The 22,734-nt window shown below is 38.9% G+C and overlaps 1 protein-coding gene across 1 annotated transcript in view; it reads right to left on the reverse strand.

Moving 5' to 3' along the window:
* Positions 1 to 271: 271 nt before the first annotated feature.
* pth2ra (parathyroid hormone 2 receptor a) overlaps positions 272 to 22,734 on the reverse strand; it is a 71,742-nt gene continuing 49,279 nt past the window's right edge. Inside the window, exons 10-13 of the mRNA XM_088083869.1 lie at positions 20,589 to 20,683; positions 11,871 to 12,009; positions 5,216 to 5,257; positions 272 to 2,277 (exon numbers count right to left, since the gene is read on the reverse strand). Coding sequence (XP_087939995.1) covers positions 1,891 to 2,277; positions 5,216 to 5,257; positions 11,871 to 12,009; positions 20,589 to 20,683 — 663 coding nt within the window. The 3' untranslated portion in view covers positions 272 to 1,890. The remainder of the gene's footprint in view (positions 2,278 to 5,215; positions 5,258 to 11,870; positions 12,010 to 20,588; positions 20,684 to 22,734) is intronic.

A 22,734-nucleotide genomic window follows, 5' to 3' on the forward strand; every position in this document is an offset into this window, starting at 1 on the left:
ATCAGCTGCTCTGACCCCCATCATTCACCATCAAAGAGACAAATGTCCTGATTTATGCAACATAGGCTATCAATGACTTTACGAAGAATCACAATGAGACACAGAAGAAAAATAAAGGGAGCACAAGGATGTTTTATGAGTTAACAAGCCAATTAAGCCTTGTCGGTCTTCCACTACCAAGAGAAAGTTGAATTCAAAAGTGAACAGTTGTATTTCTCTGTTTAATAAAGAAAACATGTGCAAGAATATTACTTTTATTTGTTGAGGGGGTTTAAGCACCGCACACTTGAACCGTCATATACTGTATACTTTGGCGAAATTTCAGGAGGGTATGAAGGTGTGAAATATAAAATACCACACAAGCCTATCACACAGTACAATCCATCAGCTAACAGTATCAAAGAGAACCTGAACAGGTAGTTGTTAAAAACATTAAACATTTATCAGCAGTTAACAGAAGGAGGGAAATATGAAGCAAGAGGGGAAAGAAGGGGGAGAAAGAAACAAACAAACATCACAGAGAAAAAACAGCCAAATGCATTTAACACATAGACAAGACTGAAAGGAATCATTTCAAGCAGATTTTTTGAAATGTTTCTGCAGCAGCAGAAGAGGCATGTGTACAATTAAGATCCTTACACTGCATCTATTGCACTGACAAACATGCATGCACAAAGACACTTAACTTTTAAGCAGCCACCAAAAGTAGCACTAGTCAGCATGAGTTGATTCTCAAAAGTACTATTTGAATTTTAATACTTCACTCTCCATGTGCCATAAAAACCATATGTGTTACTGAGTGTTACAATGTTTGTGGCCTTGCTTACAAGCAGGACTGTAAACACAGCAAGTGCATCCACAGATGTCGGCAGTTCAAGGTCATAAAAATCACACAAAAAAAAATCTGCATACATTCCATTTAATTCCACTACCAAGTTTCTCTTTGCTGACTGTACAAGCATGTCACCGTGGACAATAAGGACTCATCAGGAGCCGTCCTCCTCTTGCATGACAGATACTGTCATCAGCTGGAATTGTAACTCAGCCCAACAGGGGGTAAAGAAATGCCTGCAATTTACATTGTGTATGAAGCTTGGAATATGTGAAGGAAATTACAGTAATCTACTGAACTGCTCAGATTTTATGTACAATTGTTGGCAAGAACAAAGGTTCATCATGTCTTCCAGGAGATGAGTTTTCTTCTACAGCCATCATACTGATGAAACCACCAACCAACAAAAACATTAAGCTTGTTTTGAAGCCACCCGTGTCCCCCAGTTTATACTTACCGTGTGCTATTTACCAACCATGTCCTATCACTTTCCTCAGCTGTCGTGCTCACCACTACAGCTGGAAATATGCATATAACTCTCACAAAGTCAGACCCACAGTCCATGCAACAGTATTTTTTCCATTCTTAACAGAGAGCGCTGAGCCCTCCCTGAGAGGTTCTGAAGGTGATTGTCTTAGAAAGTCGGCACAGCAGCCGAGCTAAAAGCTCATTCCAACTACCAATACTGAAACACCATTTTAGAGGTGTTTTCTTTGTTGATAGACCTTTCGGCACCACACACTCCTACATATCCATATGCAAATGATCTCCAAGAGGAATTCACAACATCTAACATCAAGGCTGAAAATTTTCAAATGGTGGGTGAAATGTGCAGCTGTGGATTTGCTTTTAATACCAGCAGGTCAGGTTCACAAGTTTCAATTAATGTGTGTTTTTTTCACCCTGTATTTTACGTTCTTCTTTGTAAGAGGGTTTCAAGAAATTTTCCCGTTCTTGTATATTCAAATATTTTGTTTTCCCTCCTTAATGTGGTGGCAGAGCTCCACCTACAAACATTTTTAACAGCGTCTGTTGCAGATTTTAACATTAGACGACTGCTACAGTGTCTCCTCCTCCTCCTCTGCTGTTCCACTGGTACTAACAACAGGTAGATTTTCCTTCAGCGCAATATCATCCACCCGCTTGGGGTCGCTGTCCTCAGGTTCTTCAGGTATGGATGGGTCCGAGTTACTAATCACATATCCAGGGAGAGTTGCATGCATGCTAATCACGGGAGGACCTGTGCTCCGATAAACTCGGCTTGAAACAAGCGTGGTGGAGCGGGTGGAGGGGCCGCCTCCTGCCAGGTGGGACTGGCTGCTGGTGCTGTTGTTGTTGATGCCGACAACCACTGAGCCGTATCTGTAGCGGCCGCAGACCACTGGGCCCTCCCACTCAAAGGCCAGGTTCCAGCGCGTCCACGTTTTCTTTATCTCCGTCTGGACCTGTGGGGATGGGAGGAAAAAATAATTGAAGTATTTTATTGGAACATGTCAGAATGCATAAGAGGAGTTTTTTTAATTTAATGAATGAAAAAATTAGAATGTCTTTTTCATCTTACTGGAGATTAGACCAGAAGTTATTTTCTTCTGCTTCTTTCATTTCATATGGCAGCTGGTACACCAGAAGAACTTTTCTCAGGGGACAAGAAACTTTCTATGGAATTTTTTTTCATCTTCATCTCTTTTTTTCCACCATCAAAAGTTTTTTTTCAACATCTTTTCTACTATTAATTTTTTTTCACAATCTAATTTTTTTCTCTCAGTTTTTTTTCTACCCTGTGCACATTTAGGGGCTTCATTGTTATTCTTATTCAACAGAGGGAAATTCAATTTGAATTTTATTTTTTATTTTTTGAACATAGAGATTACAGTGTTAGTGAACCAACACATTGCCTGTAGATCGAAACAGAAGAAACTGAAATAAAGAGAAACTTCACTGATATTAAATCAGCTGTGTGAAGCCATGTCATCACAGTATGAATGGCGTTTGGCTTTCCTCTGTGTCACCGCCAATGCCTGGTCCTCCAGAAACAAAGTGTGACAAGTGTCAGCAACCTTAGGCATTTGTGCCACCATTGCATGCTGTAGTTTAACAAATTGCACACTAGCAAGAAGTATGTATGCGTGAAGTACAGGGTTTCCAAAACATTCATTTATTTGTGGCAACTCCTCTTCGTCAGACATTTTTCAACACACATGACACAAATGCCACTACAGTGACAGCTTGTGTCTATTTTTTGTCTCTTACCACTACATTGGCTTAGATGGATGGTGCACATTGACAGTTTTGTTCTTCAGTACTGATTTTGAGGGACATACCCTGTAGCCTGCAATTCAATAGGTGCTGTCATCGTGCAGTCTGCATAAATCAAACTTGATGTCATAACCAAGTTTATTAGATCCATGTGACAAAGTGTAGATCACTCTAAACTTATGAGATTGCTTAAAACTCACAGCCCGTAGGAGACTTTGAAGTTTACTTTCACTTGCCTCTCTGCAGTAGCTGCTCCTCTCATTCTAAGATCTGATCTGATCAGCTCTGATCAGATCGACTTATCACTTCTTCAAAACCAAACTCCGCAAATTGCTGCTGAGGAAAAAGCCTCATAAAGAGTTCTGTCAGTGCTGTGTTCACGAAAAAACGTTAGAATTTAGAGAGGACAGAGAATGATACCAAGGGACAAACACACATGCACACAAGCAGAAAGGTTGCAACTAGCATTGCACTTGATGAGAGGATGTGAATGACATATCATGTTTGGCAGCCATGGCAAGATATCCGCCTATAAGGGACAGGCTCTGTCTAAAACCAATGCCTCAAACAACAAACTGTGATGACATAGTCAAAGGTTTCATGGAGCATTTTGACGAGAGAGTGGTTGATATTATATTGATATGACACACTGATGAACAAGAACATTTAAATACAGCATTTCGTATCAAAAAGGTTGCCGACACCTGTTTAAAAGTACTCACTGGCATCATATTTTCAACCACCACTTAATGTAATGGCAGGTAGCAAACACTCAGCTTCTCTGTGCTTGTTTGCTGGACACAGCTGTCTACTGTTTTCTCTTAGCAGAGTGATATAGTGGTAAGGTTCAGCTATAGTCTCTGATGTGTGGCCCGAATGACTAAAGCAATGCATTATGAGCAGCTTAATGCTGTGCAGAACTTTCGAGTATGGTGCTAATTCGACATGTTGGCTGAGACATTGACCTTTCACATTGCATGAGTCATCTGGTCCAGTGTTAATGATAAAAACAGGCTTTATGGAGCTCAGATTCAACAGAAAATATAAATCAACTCGTTCATTTTGAGTTGTTTGAGTCGCAGAAGTTCCGAAAGGTTCTGGAGGGTGAAGAAGTGCTCCACAGGATAAAATGTGGATCACAAAGGCAAAAAAGGAAAGGTTTTAAGAAAGAGCAGTGGGAGTTTGGCGAAGATAAAACTGTCAGAAATGGCTTATCTGATTGCCCCTTGAGAGTGCTGAGCACAAACTGTATGAGATAGTAGAGGGAGACAGAGAGAATCACTGATATCATTACATGTTTTTTATCACATTTCATTTGAGAAGGCAAGAAACAGATGAAGTGGGGAAAAAGGATGAGTAGTTGATGTCACTTTTCATCACGTTCTCATCCCAAGTTGTCACAGTGGACTTCCACAGCTAAATATTACCTTTTAGGTATCCTTCTGCATCTTTTCTTTACGCTCCAGGATGCTGCTACTGTGATGTCAATTAATACACATGGTGGGATGACGGTGAATGCGGTTATGTTTGAGCAACAACAGCACATTGCAGTCCACGCCAGGAGGTCAACAAATGCATGTTTACACAGCTTAGGTGACACAGTCATGCATGGTTAGGGGAAGGAGGCACATGGGTAGGTGTACAAAAAAGGTCAAATTCAAACGGGAAGAAAACATTGGACTCCTGAATCCAGTCCTGGTGTGTTTGACCCATCTACTTGTTTGATCCATCCACCAACCCCCCTCCCCTCCAGCCTGTTAACCTGATGCTGTCCTGCTGCATTTAATGCTGTTCCATCCAGCTATGCTCACACCTGATACCACCCATACAGCATTTCATGCACACACAAAAGGTGTCACACTCTCATGCCAAAAGCACTGACAAAGCGGTGCTATTTTACAAGTTCTGAATTAGAATGGCCGGCACTTTTTTACTTGCTCAGCCGGACCTTCAGTTACGCTAGCCACGGGAGTAAATACACCTGTTTTGTGGCTGCGATTCTTTCGAAACCTAACACATATTTTAAGCACTTTGTTTGCTTTTTTAAAATTGCTTTAGTTTTGCAATGTTTTGCAGTGCTTCCTTTGTCTGCTCAGTGGCATTGAAATAAAAAAATTATCCACTTACTTCTCCATTGCAGTAGCAGTAGATGATGGACACAAAGAAACCCTGAAAGGAGAAGATTGACATGCAAGTTGTGAGATCAGATCTCAGTAGGAGCAAGTAAGAACAATCATGTGACTATATAACAATAACTGATTAAATTTCATTCTTATCCAAATCTAATACCAACACCATCTATTGTGAAAAAAGATGATAAGGGTGTTCTGGTCAACAATTATCTATTTGCCTCAAGTAGTGCTTATCTTGTGAAGAAAAAATATCTCAGGTTGTTTCTCTTGTGACCAGTGTCACTTTGTGTTCCTGCCTCCTACTATAATAAAGAGTAAAAGGAGAGACACAGTGTCTGTGTGAAAATTAAGGGTTATGGGAAGGTTGTGTGCCCATGTCAGTGTGTTTCTGCACATGTGGGTGAGTAAGAATCTTGCTGCACGTATATGCTGGTGAGAAACATCCAGGCAGTGACTTTCTGAGAATTATAAATCAACACAGTGTACACTGGTTAGTCTTAATAAGAATCGTGCTATTCTAACATCATTGAAGACCCCAACAGGGGGTTCTATGGGGAGTGACTCACTTTTTGTTATCAGGTGTTTGCTTTTCTCAACTACTCTCTGTTTTTGATCAGAGAACTTCTATGGAGACGATACACCGTCTTCTCTAGTTGCATTGATTTAAACTAGCAGAAAGTTTCACACCTGCTCATTGCAAGTAGTTGCAACTTGTCTCGTCGCAAATGTTTGGGCTGAGCTGGGCTTTAAAGGTTCAGTGTGTAAGATTAGGGGCATTAAGTGGCATCTAGCGGTGAGGATTGCAGAATGCAACCAGGTAAAACTTCCCCCAACTAGAATTCCTATAAAGTTCATTGTTCAGGAGGTCTGCAGCGTAACACAGCTGCACTTACGCGTAGGAATACGGCACTTAAAGGTTGAGAAAATGTAGAGTCAAAGGAATGGGCTGTCTGACAGCAAGGTGAAGTGTTGAAAATGTTCTAAATTTAGCCTCCACTCAGACTAATATTGATTTTTTTACATGGGCCCTTTTTCAAGTGGCTTAAATATGTTTACAGCTAACCTAAATCCACAGTAATGCGATGCTGTGGTTTTTGTTTGCTCATCCCGGATGTCCCAATCAAGTTTTTGCCCTTGATCCTTTTCTGAGTCATTTCATACTGAGTATCTGCCAAGTCCTGATCCCATACTCGTATTTGCCTGTCTGCACAATGCACACTTTAAGTAATTTAACATTATTAAAATAAATCCAGTGTATATGCTTGATAGCTTAAAAGCTCTGCAGTGCAATACAGAAAAATCTCTGTATTCAAACAGTTTCTAAGGGTTTTTTAAAATGATTTTATTTTTATTCTAGTTTTGCAAAATCACAAATTAAATGGAGTAAAACTATTTTTATATGGCTCTTATCACAATTCCTCTTTGTGCAGCATTTGTTTTTTCAACAAAATAACAAAGTAAACAAAGCAAAATGTGTCCTGAGAAACTGCTCTTGTTGCCACGAGGAATGACTGTCGGGGGTTCCAGCTCTGTTTCTTACTTTTCCCATTTTTGCTGTTTTGTTTTTTGCCAAAACCTCTGTGATCTCTCTGAACACAGATCACCTCTCACCTCAGTCATCTTATCCATCATTCTCCTGCACATTTCACTATTGTAATAAAAAACTGTCTTTTACTAACATCCGTTTCATCTGTCTGCTTTTCAGTGCTCAGTCCTTCAGCAACATTAACATTCCCAGTCACAATTAATTTACGACACCTGTGTGATGGCAGATATAAACAAAGGGTGGGTGGGGTATGTGCTAAAAATAACTGATCCAAATCATTCAAAAAATGCATTGATCATGCCAGTTAGCAAGCCTTCTGATCCGATCAGGACCTCCCTACAGACTATATATAAGGATTAGAACTCTGATTCTCTACATAAGCCCAATTGGCTGGGCTGTAATTTATCACTGTTCCTCCAATCTGTGATGAAAATGTCAACAAGTCAGGTCAAAGTGCAAAAGTCTGGGTAGGCACATGGGTCAACTAAACTCTGGGAGAGATTTGCAGTGGTGGGAGCTAATCAATGAAGCAGACAGACTGAACAGGCGGAAAAAGACAGGAAAATTGTCAAGACTGTTTGGCACCTGCTTTTTAGATCCGTAAACACCTTGGACATGAGGGACTTGAAATGCATGGCCACAGCCATCGGGATGGAGTTTTATGGCAGCTTACGATGGAACAGACGACAAGCGCATGTGTGATTTGCCCAGGGGACCTGAGTGGCTTCAGCAAAGAGATAACTGGATGTACAGCACTATTCAAAGTGAGGTATTAGGAATTTTGGCACATGCTGTCCGGTGAGAAATTGTGTCTGGGGTGAGGGAGCACGATCTTTGGACTGACAGCTGATGAAACAACAGACATACAAACATATGAGCTACTGTAGCTCTTGCAGAAGCAAGTGCATATACAAAGTCACACATTTCTGCTATGCAGCACCTTTCTGAGAAAACACGTTCTTACCCAACCGCACAGATATGTTTTAGATGAAGTAGTTTGGTGAAACTTTCTTAGTATTTCATTTTTAGATTTTATGTAGTGAATAGGCTTGAGCGGTATCTATTATTACGTTTTACCAGGGTACTTAGAAATCCCAAAGGTATGTTTTTCAATACCGTGATAAACTCAGGCACTCCTCTTTCTATTGAACTCGTATGTAGTGCACAGCACGTACTGCCAGAGTTCAGTCTCTGGTCTCTGGAACAGGCAGCTGAGCTGAAAGACACCACGACACCTAGTTCTGGAGGATTAAGTAGCAGGACAGTCGGCAGCCAGCAGGCAGAGACTGTGGGGAATAACAGCATGTTTTTAACATCTAACTTGGTGAAATAAGGATTTATTTCAGGCAAACCAGGGTTGGTGATTGCTGGAATAGTATATTTAATAATTATATTGCTCGTAAGAGTAACCAAGTTTTATGAGTTAACGAGGAAATTGAGCCTCATCAGTCTTTCATTACTGAGAGAAAGTTGAATTCTACAGATGTATTGTTGTATTTCTCTGTTTAATAAGGACAATAGGTGTGGGAATATTACTACTAGCACACATGCTGGGGGGGCTGACAGTGCCTCACATTCATTACATTATATACTGTAAACCGTAACACTGTGGTTAATGTGAGGTTAGGTTTAGCAATGTTAGAAATGTTTGGAAACATCTTCAACAATCCTGTGTGGCATGGAGCAAATATGCAGACATCACCTTTTTTCCCCAGGTTCCCCAAGTTCAGGCACAAAAACTACTTTATGATGGTTAAGACATCCTATTTTAGCTTAAAATACTTAGTTTGGTCGTTGCAAACACAGCTGTAAATGTCCCAAATGTTCTTTTTTTATTTTGTATTTTTTTTAACCCTCTTTTGATGTTCTCCAGCAGTGGACCGCTGCTGTCTGCTGCTCGACAGCCATCCCACCAAAGTGTCATGCTATCCATCATCCCCTCCTCCTCCTGTTGACAAACTCAGCTTATATACATGTAATCTGAACTGTGTCATACATATGAAATGTGCACTTATCAGTGGTTTGCAGAATGCACAGTGCCAACCTTATATTTTGGGGACTGCGCTTTTCTTTTGTAAATATTGTATGTACAAGAAGGGAACACTCTGATCTAACATAAATCAGAAAGTATAAAAGTGTCAGTGTGAGCACCATTGTGCACATATGTGAGCAGGTCTCTTCATTATAATCTTTTCATGAAAGCAATGTGATGTGGTTCTCATCTCTAGGTGCTTTGCATGAGTTAGATGAAAGACATCAGATAAATACAGCCGACAGCAGAGATGCGCTGTTTCTTTTTTTTTAATTCGTTGGAGTCGTTTGGCTGTGATGGTGTGAAAAGGAGAATGTAAAGCGATACAGTGACTTTTAACAACAAACCTCAGTCTTACTTGTGCTGTTTTTGCCATAATTTCAATACTTATAAAATATGTTGTAGTGCTCTGGTTCCATCAATAATGAGGTTCTCTATCCTTTAGTCACATAGACCTCAATACATGCAATTCATTCCTACATTTAATCTGTTGTTATCACACAGGTGCAAGGCAGTTGTCATTCGGCAGATCCATCATTTTTCCAATTCATTTTTTTGCGGAAGTCATGTGGCTTCAAACAAGAGTGCTCATGCTGAGGTGGATGCAGCTGAGCGTTTTTCTGGCACATCACATTTGTTTGGTCACAAATACACACAGACAGTCATTTTTTCTCCAAAATCACAAAACGCTTTGTATTTATTAAGTTTCCCTCTTTCTCTTTGATAAAACTTATTTAAACTGTGGCACATTCAAAACACATTAATTATTGTTAAGTTCCACTCCGTGTGGGTTATTAATACCTGCACCTGTCAGGTTTCAGGAAGGATTAAGTGTGCTCCATCTGCAGCTTCTAATTTAAGAAATTTGATTAATTATAATTATTTATGCATGGGTCATACGTTTTAAGTACATGTATTAATAAGATCTTCCCACCGGTATTTAAGGACACAGGTACCTGATCTTGATTGTGATTTACAGTCATCCCATTTAGTCTATAAAAAGATTTTCTTTTCAAAGTGGACGTGGTGGATATGAGTCATTCTACCTGTTTGTAAGGACACTACTCTGTGCTCTTTAGTACTCATCACATTTTTGGCTATTATCCATGAATAATGACAATAGCTGTATTAATGGCTCTTTTGGTTGATTTGTTTCAAGCTCTCCTTGTATGACTACTACCACTACTCCTACCTTATGTGACTCCTTCTAATTTTTTTTGTTCAGACTTTAAAGACTGATCCTGACTGGATAATTGGGCCATGGTAAATTACATATTATCTTAAAACTTATGGATGAATGAACAGTGTGCAATTGGCAAGGCAAGGCAAGGCAGCTCTATTTGTATAGCACATTTCATACACAGGGCAATTCAAAGTGGTTTAGAGTATAAAAACATATAAAAACATAATAAAAGATACAGATTTACAATAAAAGAGAAAGAGATAAGATAAATAAGTTTAAAACAATTACTAAATTACTAGGTGCAAAGATAAAAAGATAACTTAAAATTAAGAATTTTTTCAGTTACTAAGAATTTGAAAAAGGACCTGATTGAAAAAGGTACTGATCACAGTTAGAATTACCATCCTGCAGTTCACATCCATATCTGCCCAAACTTATGTACTGTGAAGACACTGAAGGAATTTAATTTTAAAAAAGGCATTAGGTGTATTTTTGGCAAAATGAAAGTTGTCTGCTTATATTGAATAATCTCCCATGAGAGATGTGCTGTGCTTTCTTGGAAACTATCCTTACAAAGGAGCATAGAGGACTGATAGAGAGCATCACCACAAAGTGCAACAACAGTCACCTGAAACTCAGTATCAGCAAAACTTATGGGCTCGTAGTTGCCATACAGAGAGAGGATGGAGAGAGGACTGACCATTATTTCACTGTTTGTCCTATTAGATATTTGAGTGTAATTCTTCATATTTTGCATATTATTGCTTGAGTTATGGCAAAAAAACATGTTTTGTGAGGTCACAGTGGCCTTGACCTTTGACCTACAGCCACCAAATGCTAATCAGTTCATTCTTGCAAGTGGACATTTGGGCCGAATTCTAAGAAATTCACTTTGATTGTTCTTGAGATATCGCATTTACAAGAATGAGACAGACAACCTAAAAGACAATGCCTATGGCCACATCTTTTGCTAGAGCAGAGTCATAAAAATAATAATAAAAAAGGCTTAGAGAAGTGTGAGCCAGCTGCAGTATATACAGTATGTAATCTGCGGACTTGGTGCTGTAGGATCAGTTCCACTATGGTTGACATTTATTGCTTTTGCTACTTGGGGCTTATAATACATTTTCAATGCTATTATAACACTTTGTGCAGTAAGATGGCAATGTTTTCTCTCTAATGAATTTTACATGAAATGAGTAATCATGTAACGAGCATGTGTGAGTATTTTTGCATAATATGATGTACTCCATCCATTTTAATTTCCCCATAGAACCAGTCTTTTCCTCATTCATTCATTACATTGAAGCTATTTAAGATCTAACTCAGAATGTATTCATTACAAACGCTCAAAATATTACGGGAGGAAGAATGTACCCAGCATTGTAAAAAAAATGTCATAGGACAGGGTCAAAAATAAACCCTAATTAGGTATGAACTGTAATCCTGTTGATACATGGGAAAGGTCATGCCAACACGTGATTTGAAATTGCTCACTTAAACTAAGGCAGAGCTGAATTATGACACAGAATCAAACTCATTATCAAGCTGCTTCAGAGAATAATGAAGTGCAGTCTTGACTCTGACACTGACAGTCACACAGCCTGAAATGAAATTGCTGATGGTTATAATGAGCCAGCCCACAGGGGTGGCACACAGAGCAGCCTGTGATGCAAAGACTCTTAATTTGTTGTTTAGTTTAAGTTTGAGTTAAGCTGCCAGCTTTGAGATGTATGTCAGTAAAAAGACAGAAAATCAATGTAGAGCTGGATACAACTTTTTTTGCAAGTGTGCTGTACAAGGGCAAATATTGAGTTAAGTTTCCAGGCAGATTTTTACATAACGATTCAAAGGCTGCAGTGCAACGATAATTGGATAGAACTGAGTACCTGAAAGGAGTTGAAGAACAGCTCACAGTACATGCGGACCTCCCAGCTTGGCCCCTCAAACGTAAGAGGCATCCCAACAAAGATGATGTAATGGATGCCAAACACCAGCACTAACACCAGGGTGGACTTTGCCAGTTTCCTATGGAGACACAAACACATACGTAAATGTGTGTACAGTGCAGAGCGCAGCTGTTTTGGATTTTTCTGGTCAATACCAAGATTGTAGTAACCACTGAATAATGGTCAGCCATTTCTTTTTATACATTAACCCTTTGAAACCTGTTTTGTTGCGTTGCATTCCGATGTCTTTCACATGCATTTAAACCTCTGAAACCTGAGCAAACAGATGTGATTTCTTTTGAAAATAACAACTTGAAGAACTCAATGAATAGTAAGAAATTAGGAAAAGACAATGACCCAAAGATTTGCTTTAAAAACAGGTATAAAGAGAGAGAAAGAGAGAAAGAGAAAGAAAGAAAATTATTAGATAATTAAAAAAGGGAAGAAAATTTATATTTTTATTTTTTATTTTTATTGTGAATTGATTTATCTACATTAGTTTTTGGTTTTATTGTTTGTTTGTTTTATTGTTATTTTTTTTCATTAAATTATTTTTGTCTTTTTTTTGCAAAATTTCAGATTTTCTTGTAACTTAGAACTTCTCATGTTTTTGACATCAAGTCAATCTGCTCTGATTTCAAAGGGTTAAACATTTAACATACACATTCAAAAGCTGAGACAATGATAAAGTATATGAGAGATTTATTATTCATATAATTAACCTCTCAATACAATAATTAATCTAATATTAATTTTAAGGGAATATACTATCTTGCAGTTGTATGCCTTCATCAACCGCTCAGATTGCATATCCATGTCTGTCCAGACTTATATACTGTGAAGACCCTGGGGAATTTAATAAAAAAAGGTATTACCTGTATTTTTTTACAAAAAGGAAGTTATCACTGTAGTGGATGAATGGACAACTCATGATAAGAAGATATTCGAATGCCTACCCAAAACTGAAACTTCTTTTGGAGATTCCTTTGATGAACCTCATGGTCAGCTAATGGACCTAACTGCCTTGTTAAATTTAGGACTCTTGTAAGCAGAACTATAGTTTGAGTTAACTTATGACTCATTTAGGGCAGGGAGCTGTCAACTGAGCTGCAAAGACTCAGGGAGACATCGGGAGATCCCTACATCATAGAAACCGACAATTTGTGTCTTTGTTACACAACCAACACGTGACATACCAGCACATCTCCAGACTGTAAGAGAGGACCACATAAACCAATTTTCGTTTTCAAAGTAAAATGTACTTTGAAATGTTGTGTGGAGATCTCAAACCTACAGAACTGGAACTTTGCTTACCTGCCGATTTTGAGGCCAAACTCACACACAAAAGCTGTGCCTGGGTGTGTGTGTGTGTGTGTGTGTGTGTGTGTGTGTGTGTGTGTGTGTGTGTGTGTCTGTGTGTCTGTGTGTGGAGGGGTAGCAGCGTACTACACACTAAATGGGAAGAATTGACCTTTGGTCATATTAAGTACTTTCGTACTTTGTTATATTTTGATGCTAGTACTTGTATACCTTTACACATATAGGATCTTTAACAACCTTTAATTATACAGTATCAGTGTTTGACACCATTTGACACCAATTCATTCAAGGTGATGGTGAGATATCACATCTGTGAGAATGGGATGGACATATGAACAGACTACTCAAAAACACCCACTAGACTGCAACACTGAACAGTAAGAACTTTGTGCAGGTTAATGTTCAGCCTTGGTGATCGGGAAGCTTGCATTATAAATATAGGCTGCAAAGTAACTCTGGGTCTCTATTTCCCAAGGCATATAACAGCTTTCTGGCATGATGCTGACTTGCTGACTCAGAATCTAGTCAGCTCATTTACACATCTTAATGAAAAAGTGACAGATGTTTTCGAATTTGTTCTCTAAAAGAGCTCTTTTCTCCCGGGGGAGCATTGTGTGCTGCTTTGTGCACTTTAATCCACAGTTGTGGTTCAACAATCCAGTCACTGCAGACTGTAGTTAATTGTGATCCAACATCTGCTGGATAATAACACACTGCAGGAGGTAACAGGTGTGTCACATGTGCACAGTGATCCTTTCAAGCAGTATCTGCAATAGATGAGCATTACAATCACACAAACTTCGTCTCACCCTCGGAGACTGATTAAAATGCATCTGCACTCTCTCTCAAGTTCAAACGGGTCTCGGTGTCACACAGCCATTAAACAAGCGTGGCTAAACCTCAGGCGGCCCTCTCGAGAAATCAATGCAGGGTGCTTCATTTCCACTTCCTTTTATTTCTTGGTGACCATCTGGATTGTCTCAGGGCATGAGATCAACCTGACAGACATGAAGATTTACAATTGTAAAAGCAGATCGTGTTATTATTTTGCAGTTTGTCTGCAGAAAGAATTGAGATAGCTACATTCCTACAAGGTTCAGGTGAGGAACTCTGCTTCTTCACTCAATAGCTAGCATTACATACACAGATAATCAATATCTTCCATTTAAATATTCAAAATCAGGCGATTTCATTTTCTAGTTAAGACGTGAGATATGCCAGTATTATTCAGGTTTAAGGAGCATTACTTGGGCATGAATACAGTGCATTCAGAATATGCAGCTCAGTTGGGGTATTAACTTCAATTTGCGACACATGCGCCTGTTTGGCTCTGGGCATTGACATGGATATGTTGTACACAAACATACTTCCAAACAGTTTTGCAAGGCTGGGGTAGAGATGCATGCAGAAAAGCCCTCATTTCTGGAAGAAGAAATGAACAGACAATTTTGTGCATGTAAACATACTCAATGTAATGATCCATCCTGAAAAGAAATGTGCTTAGTCTACTGCATCTTTTCAAGCTCTGCTAGGAATGTAAGGAGTCATGTACAGAGTCCAAGAACATTTTAACAACTCATTGCAAGAGGGTGACCATGCTCTTCACATAAGAAATTTTGACAACCATATGTGGATGATAAACTTTAAACCACCTGACAGTAGTGTATATGCGTTCATTCACCATATTCCCTATGAAAAGAATTGCAGCAATTTGCCTCAGCATGAGAGAGAGAACTGATCTGTCTCCAACTCCCTTCAGCAGCACTCTGCTGCATTTCTGAACTGCCACAAGTATTTGGATTTTCATTTACTATAAGCACCATGTCAGTTGAGTCTGATTTTTTTTTTTTATTATATATTTATATGTAAAAAATAGAAAATAAAAGTAAAAAGTAAAAAATATTCACACTGTAGGATACAAATTTGTGTAATTCCTCTCTTCTCTTTTTTCACAGGGCTGGTAAAAAAAGGGAGGTCAAACAATCATCTCCTCCCCTGTCTACTTCTCTTAGCAGTCAGACTAAGAGAAGTAGACAAAGTGGTAAAAGTGGTAAATAAAGAGGAAAAAACAAAGTCTCAATAATCCACATAAGTGAATTATCCATGATTAGGTAACCACACTACTACATATATTTTAAAATGAACATTTTTTATGGAATCTTTTAATAGTGTAAGCCACGATAAATTGTCATAAACTTGCTTTTGCTTTTTTAGTAATACCAGATTCCAGCAATTTCTGATTTAGACCCGTTGTTATCAATCAATCAATCAATCAATCAATCAGATTTATTTATAAAGCACTTTTAAAACAACCAGAGTCGACCAAGGTGCTGTACAAAGACAATCAAAATAAAAATAATAAAAATAATAAAGGACAATAACATAATAGAACTAAAAACAGCATAAACAATAAAACATAATTAATAAATAGGCTAAAAGTTTATTGCCCGTCGTATCTATGCACATGTGAAGCAACAACCCTACGTGATGTTGAAAGCTAAAGAAAACAGATGGGTTTTAAGAAGGGTTTTAAAATCAGACAGTGAGGAGGCCTGTCTAATGTGCAGCGGCAGCTCATTCCAAAGTTTTGGAGCCGCAACAGAAAGCGCCGATCCCTCTGAGCTTCAGCCTTGTCTTGGGCACCCTCAGGAGCAGCTGGTCAGCTGACCTGAGAGACCGGCTGGGTGTATAGGGGTGCAGAAGCTCAGAGAGGTATGGTGGGGCAAGACCATTTAAAGATTTAAAAACAAATAAAAGAATCTTAAAATGAATTCTAAAATGGATGGGTAGCCAGTGAAGTGAAGCTAAAATCGGTGAAATGTGATCAAACTTTCTTGTGCCGTGCAGCAGCATTCTGCACCAACTGGAGACGAGCAATGGAGGACCCACTAACCCCCAAATACAGAGCGTTGCAGTAATCCAGTCTATTAGTTACAAAGGCGTGGATCACTGTTTCAAAGTGCTGTCTGTGAACAAATGGTTTTATTTTAGCCAGCTGCCTTAACTGGAAGAAACTTGATTTCACCACAGCTTTGATCTGGCTGTCAAATTTAAGATCTGCGTCCACTATAATCCCCAGATCATTAACGATGGGTTTGGCGTATTGTGCCAAGGGACCTAGATCAATTGGGGGGGTCATAGAAGTGCCACCAAAGACCAACACTTCAGTTTTTCTCTCATTAAAACTCAGAAAGTTTAGAGCCATCCAGGCCTTGAGGTCATCCAGGCAATTTAAAAGAGGCAGAAGAGAGAATGAATCAGCCTTTTTGAGGGGGAAATAGATCTGACTGTCGTCAGCATAACAATGGAAAGCAACACCATGCTTTCTGAGGATGGAGCCAAGTGGGAGGAGGTATAAAGAAAATAACAGAGGGCCCAGTACCAAACCCTGTGGGACCCCACATGAGAGAGGAGCAGTGGAGGACACAGAGTCACCAAGACTAACACAGAATGTCCGATGGGACAGGTAGGACCTGAACCATTCCAGAGCCGTGCCACTGATTCCCACCCACTGCTCCAGACGAGCAATCAGTATGTCATGGTCCACTGTATCGAATGCTGCAGTTAGATCCAAGAGCACCAGGATAACGCAGTGACCAGAGTCAGTAGCTAAGAAAATGTCATTAAAAACTTTTAAAAGGGCCGACCGTGCTATGCAGACTTTTAAAACCAGATTGGAAGATCTCAAGAACATTATGTTCACTTAAAAAGTCCATGAGCTGAGAGTAGACGATCTTCTCTAAGATTTTGGTGAGGAAGGACAATTTAGAAATGGGCCTAAAATTACCCATAACAGCAGGATCCAGTCCAGGTTTTTTAATCAGGGGTTGCACAAAAGCGTGTTTAAAATTCACAGGGACCACCCCAGAGGACAGACTGCTGTTAATGATGCTGTGTAAATGTGGACCAACAGTGGGGAACACCTCCTTATATAAACAAGGAGGTACAGGGTCACTGGGTGAGCCTGAAGGCTTTAAATGATCCACAGTCTCCTGCACGATAGACAAAGACACAGGCTCAAATGAGTCAAAAACAGCAGAACAGGGGACCAACACTGAAGGGTCGTAATCAGGAGGTGAAATAAGTGCTCTGGTAGAAGTGACTTTAGCAATGAAGAAGTGCAGAAAGCTTTCACACACAGTAAGGGAGGAATCCATTCCCACCGTCTGAGTATGGAGCTTTAATTGAATGTTTTTTGAAAACGTTTATGCATTATTCTCTGAATGTCTTTTTTGGGTCTGGTATTGGAGGAGAAAAGTAAGATATGACAGATCCCCCTGACTCTGTTTTGTTTGGACTGCAGATTATTGGTCTGTGAACTGGATTAAATAGTGTTTGGCATCGATTCATGTAGATGTAGATTATGTCTTGTTTTTATTTTTGTCTTGTACTCAGGGGGCTGTGTTTGTGCTTTGTATTTCTTTTTTGCTGTGGGATATCTTTCAACGCACAGTTTTCGGGAGGTTTATGTCTTTTTTTTTTTGTCTGATAATGTTTGTGTTTATGTTTGGATGATATTTCTGTGTTGAGCTGTTGGATGATGGTGGGTTAACAAAAAATCTAAATCAAAATCTCTTTGTTAAGGGAGTTCTGACCAAGACCCCAGCATGAGAATTTCATATAAAAGAACAAAAAGACCTAAAACACAACAGCAAAAGTTGAAAAAAAAATCACACATGAGCAAAAAGCAACAAACTTACAAAGCACTGCCAATTAGCAACATTCAGAAAGCGGACACATGCATTCAGTGTTCAAAAGGTTCTTAACCCTGTTTTTAAAATCTACCAGGCTGATAATAGAGTCTAGTTTAAAGGGACTCTGCAGCTCACACTGAGATGACAGAGCAAAAACTTTAAAAGCATTTTCACCAAAGAAAGTGTGGGAAGGAATGACATAAGTTGTCCACATGACCGAAGGTTACAGCTACTGTTTTTGGAGTCAGCAGAGAATACAAATGAGTATATGAAGGTATTACTGGAGCAAAACAATTGAGCAGCTGTGATGGAGGAACGTGTAGGGGTAGAAACAGTCGAACATGAGTATCGGTAAATCTGAAGTCACAGAGGAAAAAATGCTTTTGGAGTTGTACTTGTGTTTTTCTCCCCTGTAATAAAAAACAACAGTTACACTTTCTCAGATTCTACATTGCAGCTGCACAGATTATTTTCTGCAAAGCACATTTTTAAATCTCACATGCTCACATTTTTGCAGCAGTGAATATGGTGCAAAACACAATCACACACCTGTTTCAAAGAATGTGGAGTCATGGTCAGAATTGGCACATCTGCAAATTATTATTTGAATTCATGCAATAAGAGTTGCACACCTGTACAATATTTTTCTTATGAATACATTTTTTTTGTATATATTTCAAGCACAAACACAAGTCACTAACTATGACTGCTTGAATCTACTGCTACGAGTCTTAAATGCTGTTTTTTTCACTCACAAATGACAAGTTCTACACACTCTCCCTTTTGCACCAATCTCAGTAAATATGGAGCAAAAGTGATTTGTGTCTGAACTGCCAGGGGGAGGGCAATGCTCAGAGATCACACAACCATTTTGGCCAATCAAATTTGGGGCTGTACTCAATGTGGGTTGAGTCAAGCAAGCATCGAGAGCTGGCTTGTGATAGCAGGTCCGACTGCTTTGGCTGCTAGCTAGCTCACTGCTAACTCTCAGTTCTAGGGTCTTGGTCTAAGAAACTACATTTCTTTTATGTGTGACTATTTTCTACTCCTATAAATTCCTCTGCCACAGGTGCACAGTCGTTTTGCTGCAATAAAAACTTTATTCACTTCATGTAAAATGGCCTTACAAAAAAAAGAGTACCAGTATTCTATTTTACGGTTGCACAGTGAAGACATTTTCTTGACATTCATTCAGAAAGTTTAATACATACATTTTATTGAAACAATTTTGTGGACAGCTATTATGCCTCACCCGCATCCTTTTCTTGGGCACCCTGACATCACTGTCATTATTCAATCTATATGCTGCATTTGGCTTACAATCATCTTCCGGCAAAGCTTCCAGTTTACTGCACCCAATTACTATCATCCTTTCTGACAAAGAGTCTGCTCATCTAATCTATACAGAGCATCCTCACTTGCAGCATTCAATGTAATTTGCTTCTCAGAAAATACACTGTAATTAAAATGTTTTTAGAGAGAATAATTGTGATAATTGCATATGTTAGAATGCTAGAACACATTATGTGTGTTTGTGTGTGTGTGTGTGTGTGTGTGTGTGTGTGTGTATGCATTACTCATGTTGCAGGGACATACTGTACATTTGACTTTTACATTTGCACTATTAACCCAAAACTGAACGTTTCTACAAACCACACATACAATACATTTGCATTTAATAACAATGGTGCAGTTAACGTGTGGTTGGGTTTAGGCACAAAACCCAATCAGTTATGGTTAGAAAAAACTTACTGACTTGACTTAAAATACACCATCCGGAATTCACAATGCCAAAAGCAAAAGCGGGGATGTCTCGGTAAAGTACCATGGCTGTGGGGCTAGCTCACCTAGTAGAGTTTGCTGCATGTCATCCCCTCACTGTCTTTTACATTTATTATCTCACTACAGCTGTCCTTTCAATAAAGGCCAAAACGGCCAAAAAACAATCTTTTTTAAAAAAGTGACAATGGCTTTTCATGGCAACGTCCCCACTAATGGGCTGCTACAAAACATCCCTGTTTGGAGCCTCAAAATACAATGAAAACACACTGACAAAAGACTTGCTCAAACAGAACAGGTTATGTTGTTTGTTGATCTTGTACAGCAGTCTGCAATTTGACATCCACTTGGATGACACGCCATCCACCATCCCTCTCCACCTCAAAGTAACGAAGTAAGCTCATGTATTTTGCCACTTTCAAAATGTTAAACTATTGGACATTATTACATATAATGAAATTTGACAAAGGGATGAATGCAGAAGGTAAACAAAGTAAATGCACTGTAAATGAAAGCACAAGCTATAACTTTGATCATTGTTTTCGTTTAATCATGGGTTTTTTTAACAATAACAAAAATAATATATAAAACAGCAGCTGTATCCTCTAACATAGAAACGTACTTACATCCCAACTATACAAAACTTTTGGCTGAATATAGTTCTTGGTCTATGCTGAAGAGCAAAATCTTTTCTTTTCCCTTCTTTTAGTTTGCAAACACAGTGACATCTTGTTTCTGCCACCATAATCACTTAACATTGTGTTAACTGAGCACTTAATTTTGCAGCAAACAATCTACATCAAACTCCAACTTTGGACACAAAGTTGTTCGCTGGTTTTGATGCTGCAGTCAGTTGAGTACTCACCTGTACTGTTTCCTGGTGTCGTATCTCCCTGCATTTGTCTCTCGAATTTTAGTGGCCAACACTCGCACGATGTTCACAAACAAGATGAAGTTGAGCTGAAACAGAAGAGCACAGATGGAAAGGTCTTAACTCATGCATTACATGTAAGCATTCTTCGTCCCTGTTACTATAATGAACATATCCGAAAACTACAGTGACCTTGACAGTTAACCATCCAATCAGTTCATTGTTGAATTCAAGTAGATGTTTGTGACAAATTCAAAAAGAAATTCCATAACATGTTCTTGAGATGCTGCATTCACAAGAACACGACAGAAAAGGTCACAGTAACCTTGACCCTTGACCACTAAAATTTACTATATGCACCCTTGAGTAAAAATGGATGTTTGCACCAAATTTGGAGGGATTCCCTAGTGGTATTCTTGAGATATTGGGTTCACAAGAATGAGGCTCATGCAAGGTCATGGTGACCTTTGACCACCAACCAAAAACATTATGCCTCTGGCCACGACTATTGCCAGTGCAGAGGCAAAAAAAGAAGCCATTTTTAAAGAATTTTTGGGGGGCTTTTAGCCTTTAACTGACAGGGCAGTTAAAGTGTGAAAGGGGGAGTGAGGGGATGGCATGTAACAAAGCGACAAGGTTGGAATCAGCCCTGTGGCCACTGTGTACAGTCTTTGTACATGGGATGCCCGCTCTACCAGATGAGCTACCAGACACCCCAAGAAACCACTTGAAAATGTTTATGACTGGCTTTTATATCAGGGATTGATTTAGGAACATCTGCCTTTCAAGAATGGTTCCAACCATATTCACAGGAGACATATTATTACTACAAATACATCAAATTCTATCAAATAAGACATACTTTTAAAGCTGAAACCTGTAGACTTACACATGCTGTTGACTCATAATCAAGACAGGGTTCCATCTGCTTTGGCACTTCTGAAACATCAACTCATTGTTAGTATTAAGCTTCACTATCGCACAGTCACTTATTTGGTAACACAAAACCTGTTTGTGCAAACCAATCAAACAATTCTCACTAGAAATATATGGACTGTGTGTGCAATCACAGGTAATTTTAGAGCTTTACTATGCTGCAACATAAAGCTTGTAAACAAAATGGAGACATTAATGAAAAAAAAACTTTATTTCAGCATTAAATTGTAGAATAAATAACTAATGCTGTATATAACATTCTAAGAAACTATTTTATGTACAACTGTCACAATATGTTATTACTAAAAAGGTAAGATTGAAGAAGTACAGATGGCTGCAGATTTTTGTGAACAAAGATACTAACAAGCTTTAAAGGCATATAAATGCCACAAAGAGACCTATTATGTTGTTCTGTGGAGCCAATTTATTTTTCATAACAGCAAAAAAGCTAGACTTGCCAAGTTCTGGGATTTCTTCTAAGAGACTTTAACCAGACTGAGGCAAAGCCATATGAAAGGTGCAAATTGAGGCTTACATTTTCCATAGCCAGAGGCTTGGTCCCCCAAATCCACATCATCCTTTCAATAGATCTTGGGGGAAATAATAGAAGTCAAGAATGTTAGGTGTTGAAGTCAACAGTTTGATGCCAGGGGCAGGGATAAAATCAAACACCTCAAACAAAGAGAGGCATACTGGATCCATGTTCTTAAAGGCCCCTGGTCTAAATCAGGACTTTGACCTCTCATCATTTTTATATTAATTTTCTTAGTACTAAAATATTGTATTGATTGTTTGTTTGTTCTATTGGTATTATGTGACTGATTATTGTTGACTTACATTTTTAATATTGTTATTTAATGTTGGTTGTATGTATTTGTATCCTGGTATGTTTGTTTCCATGGTTAAAGCATCTCAGCCAGGGAGAGGACCTATCTTAGTGTGTTGGGCCTAAAAGTATGCTGTATACTCCAGCCTGTGCAAACCTGTGATGAAAGCAACAGCCAGGTTTTTACTTTGTTTGTTTCACTACTCCCTGAGGAAGGTGTAAGCCAATACACGTTGGTGTATGTTTCTAGCCCATTTAATGCCTTTTATATTCTTCAAATCATCCTGAGTTCCTGGAACTGGATCATTTATTCCTGTTTTTGGCAAAAACCTCCATAAGACCACTTGTCTACACCATGTCAAGGTAACCCCATACTTT

The sequence above is a fragment of the Plectropomus leopardus genome, chromosome 10 (genome assembly GCF_026936395.1).
Source record: "Plectropomus leopardus strain MGB_pleo_1.0 chromosome 10, ASM2693639v1, whole genome shotgun sequence".
NCBI lineage: Eukaryota > Metazoa > Chordata > Actinopteri > Perciformes > Serranidae > Plectropomus > Plectropomus leopardus.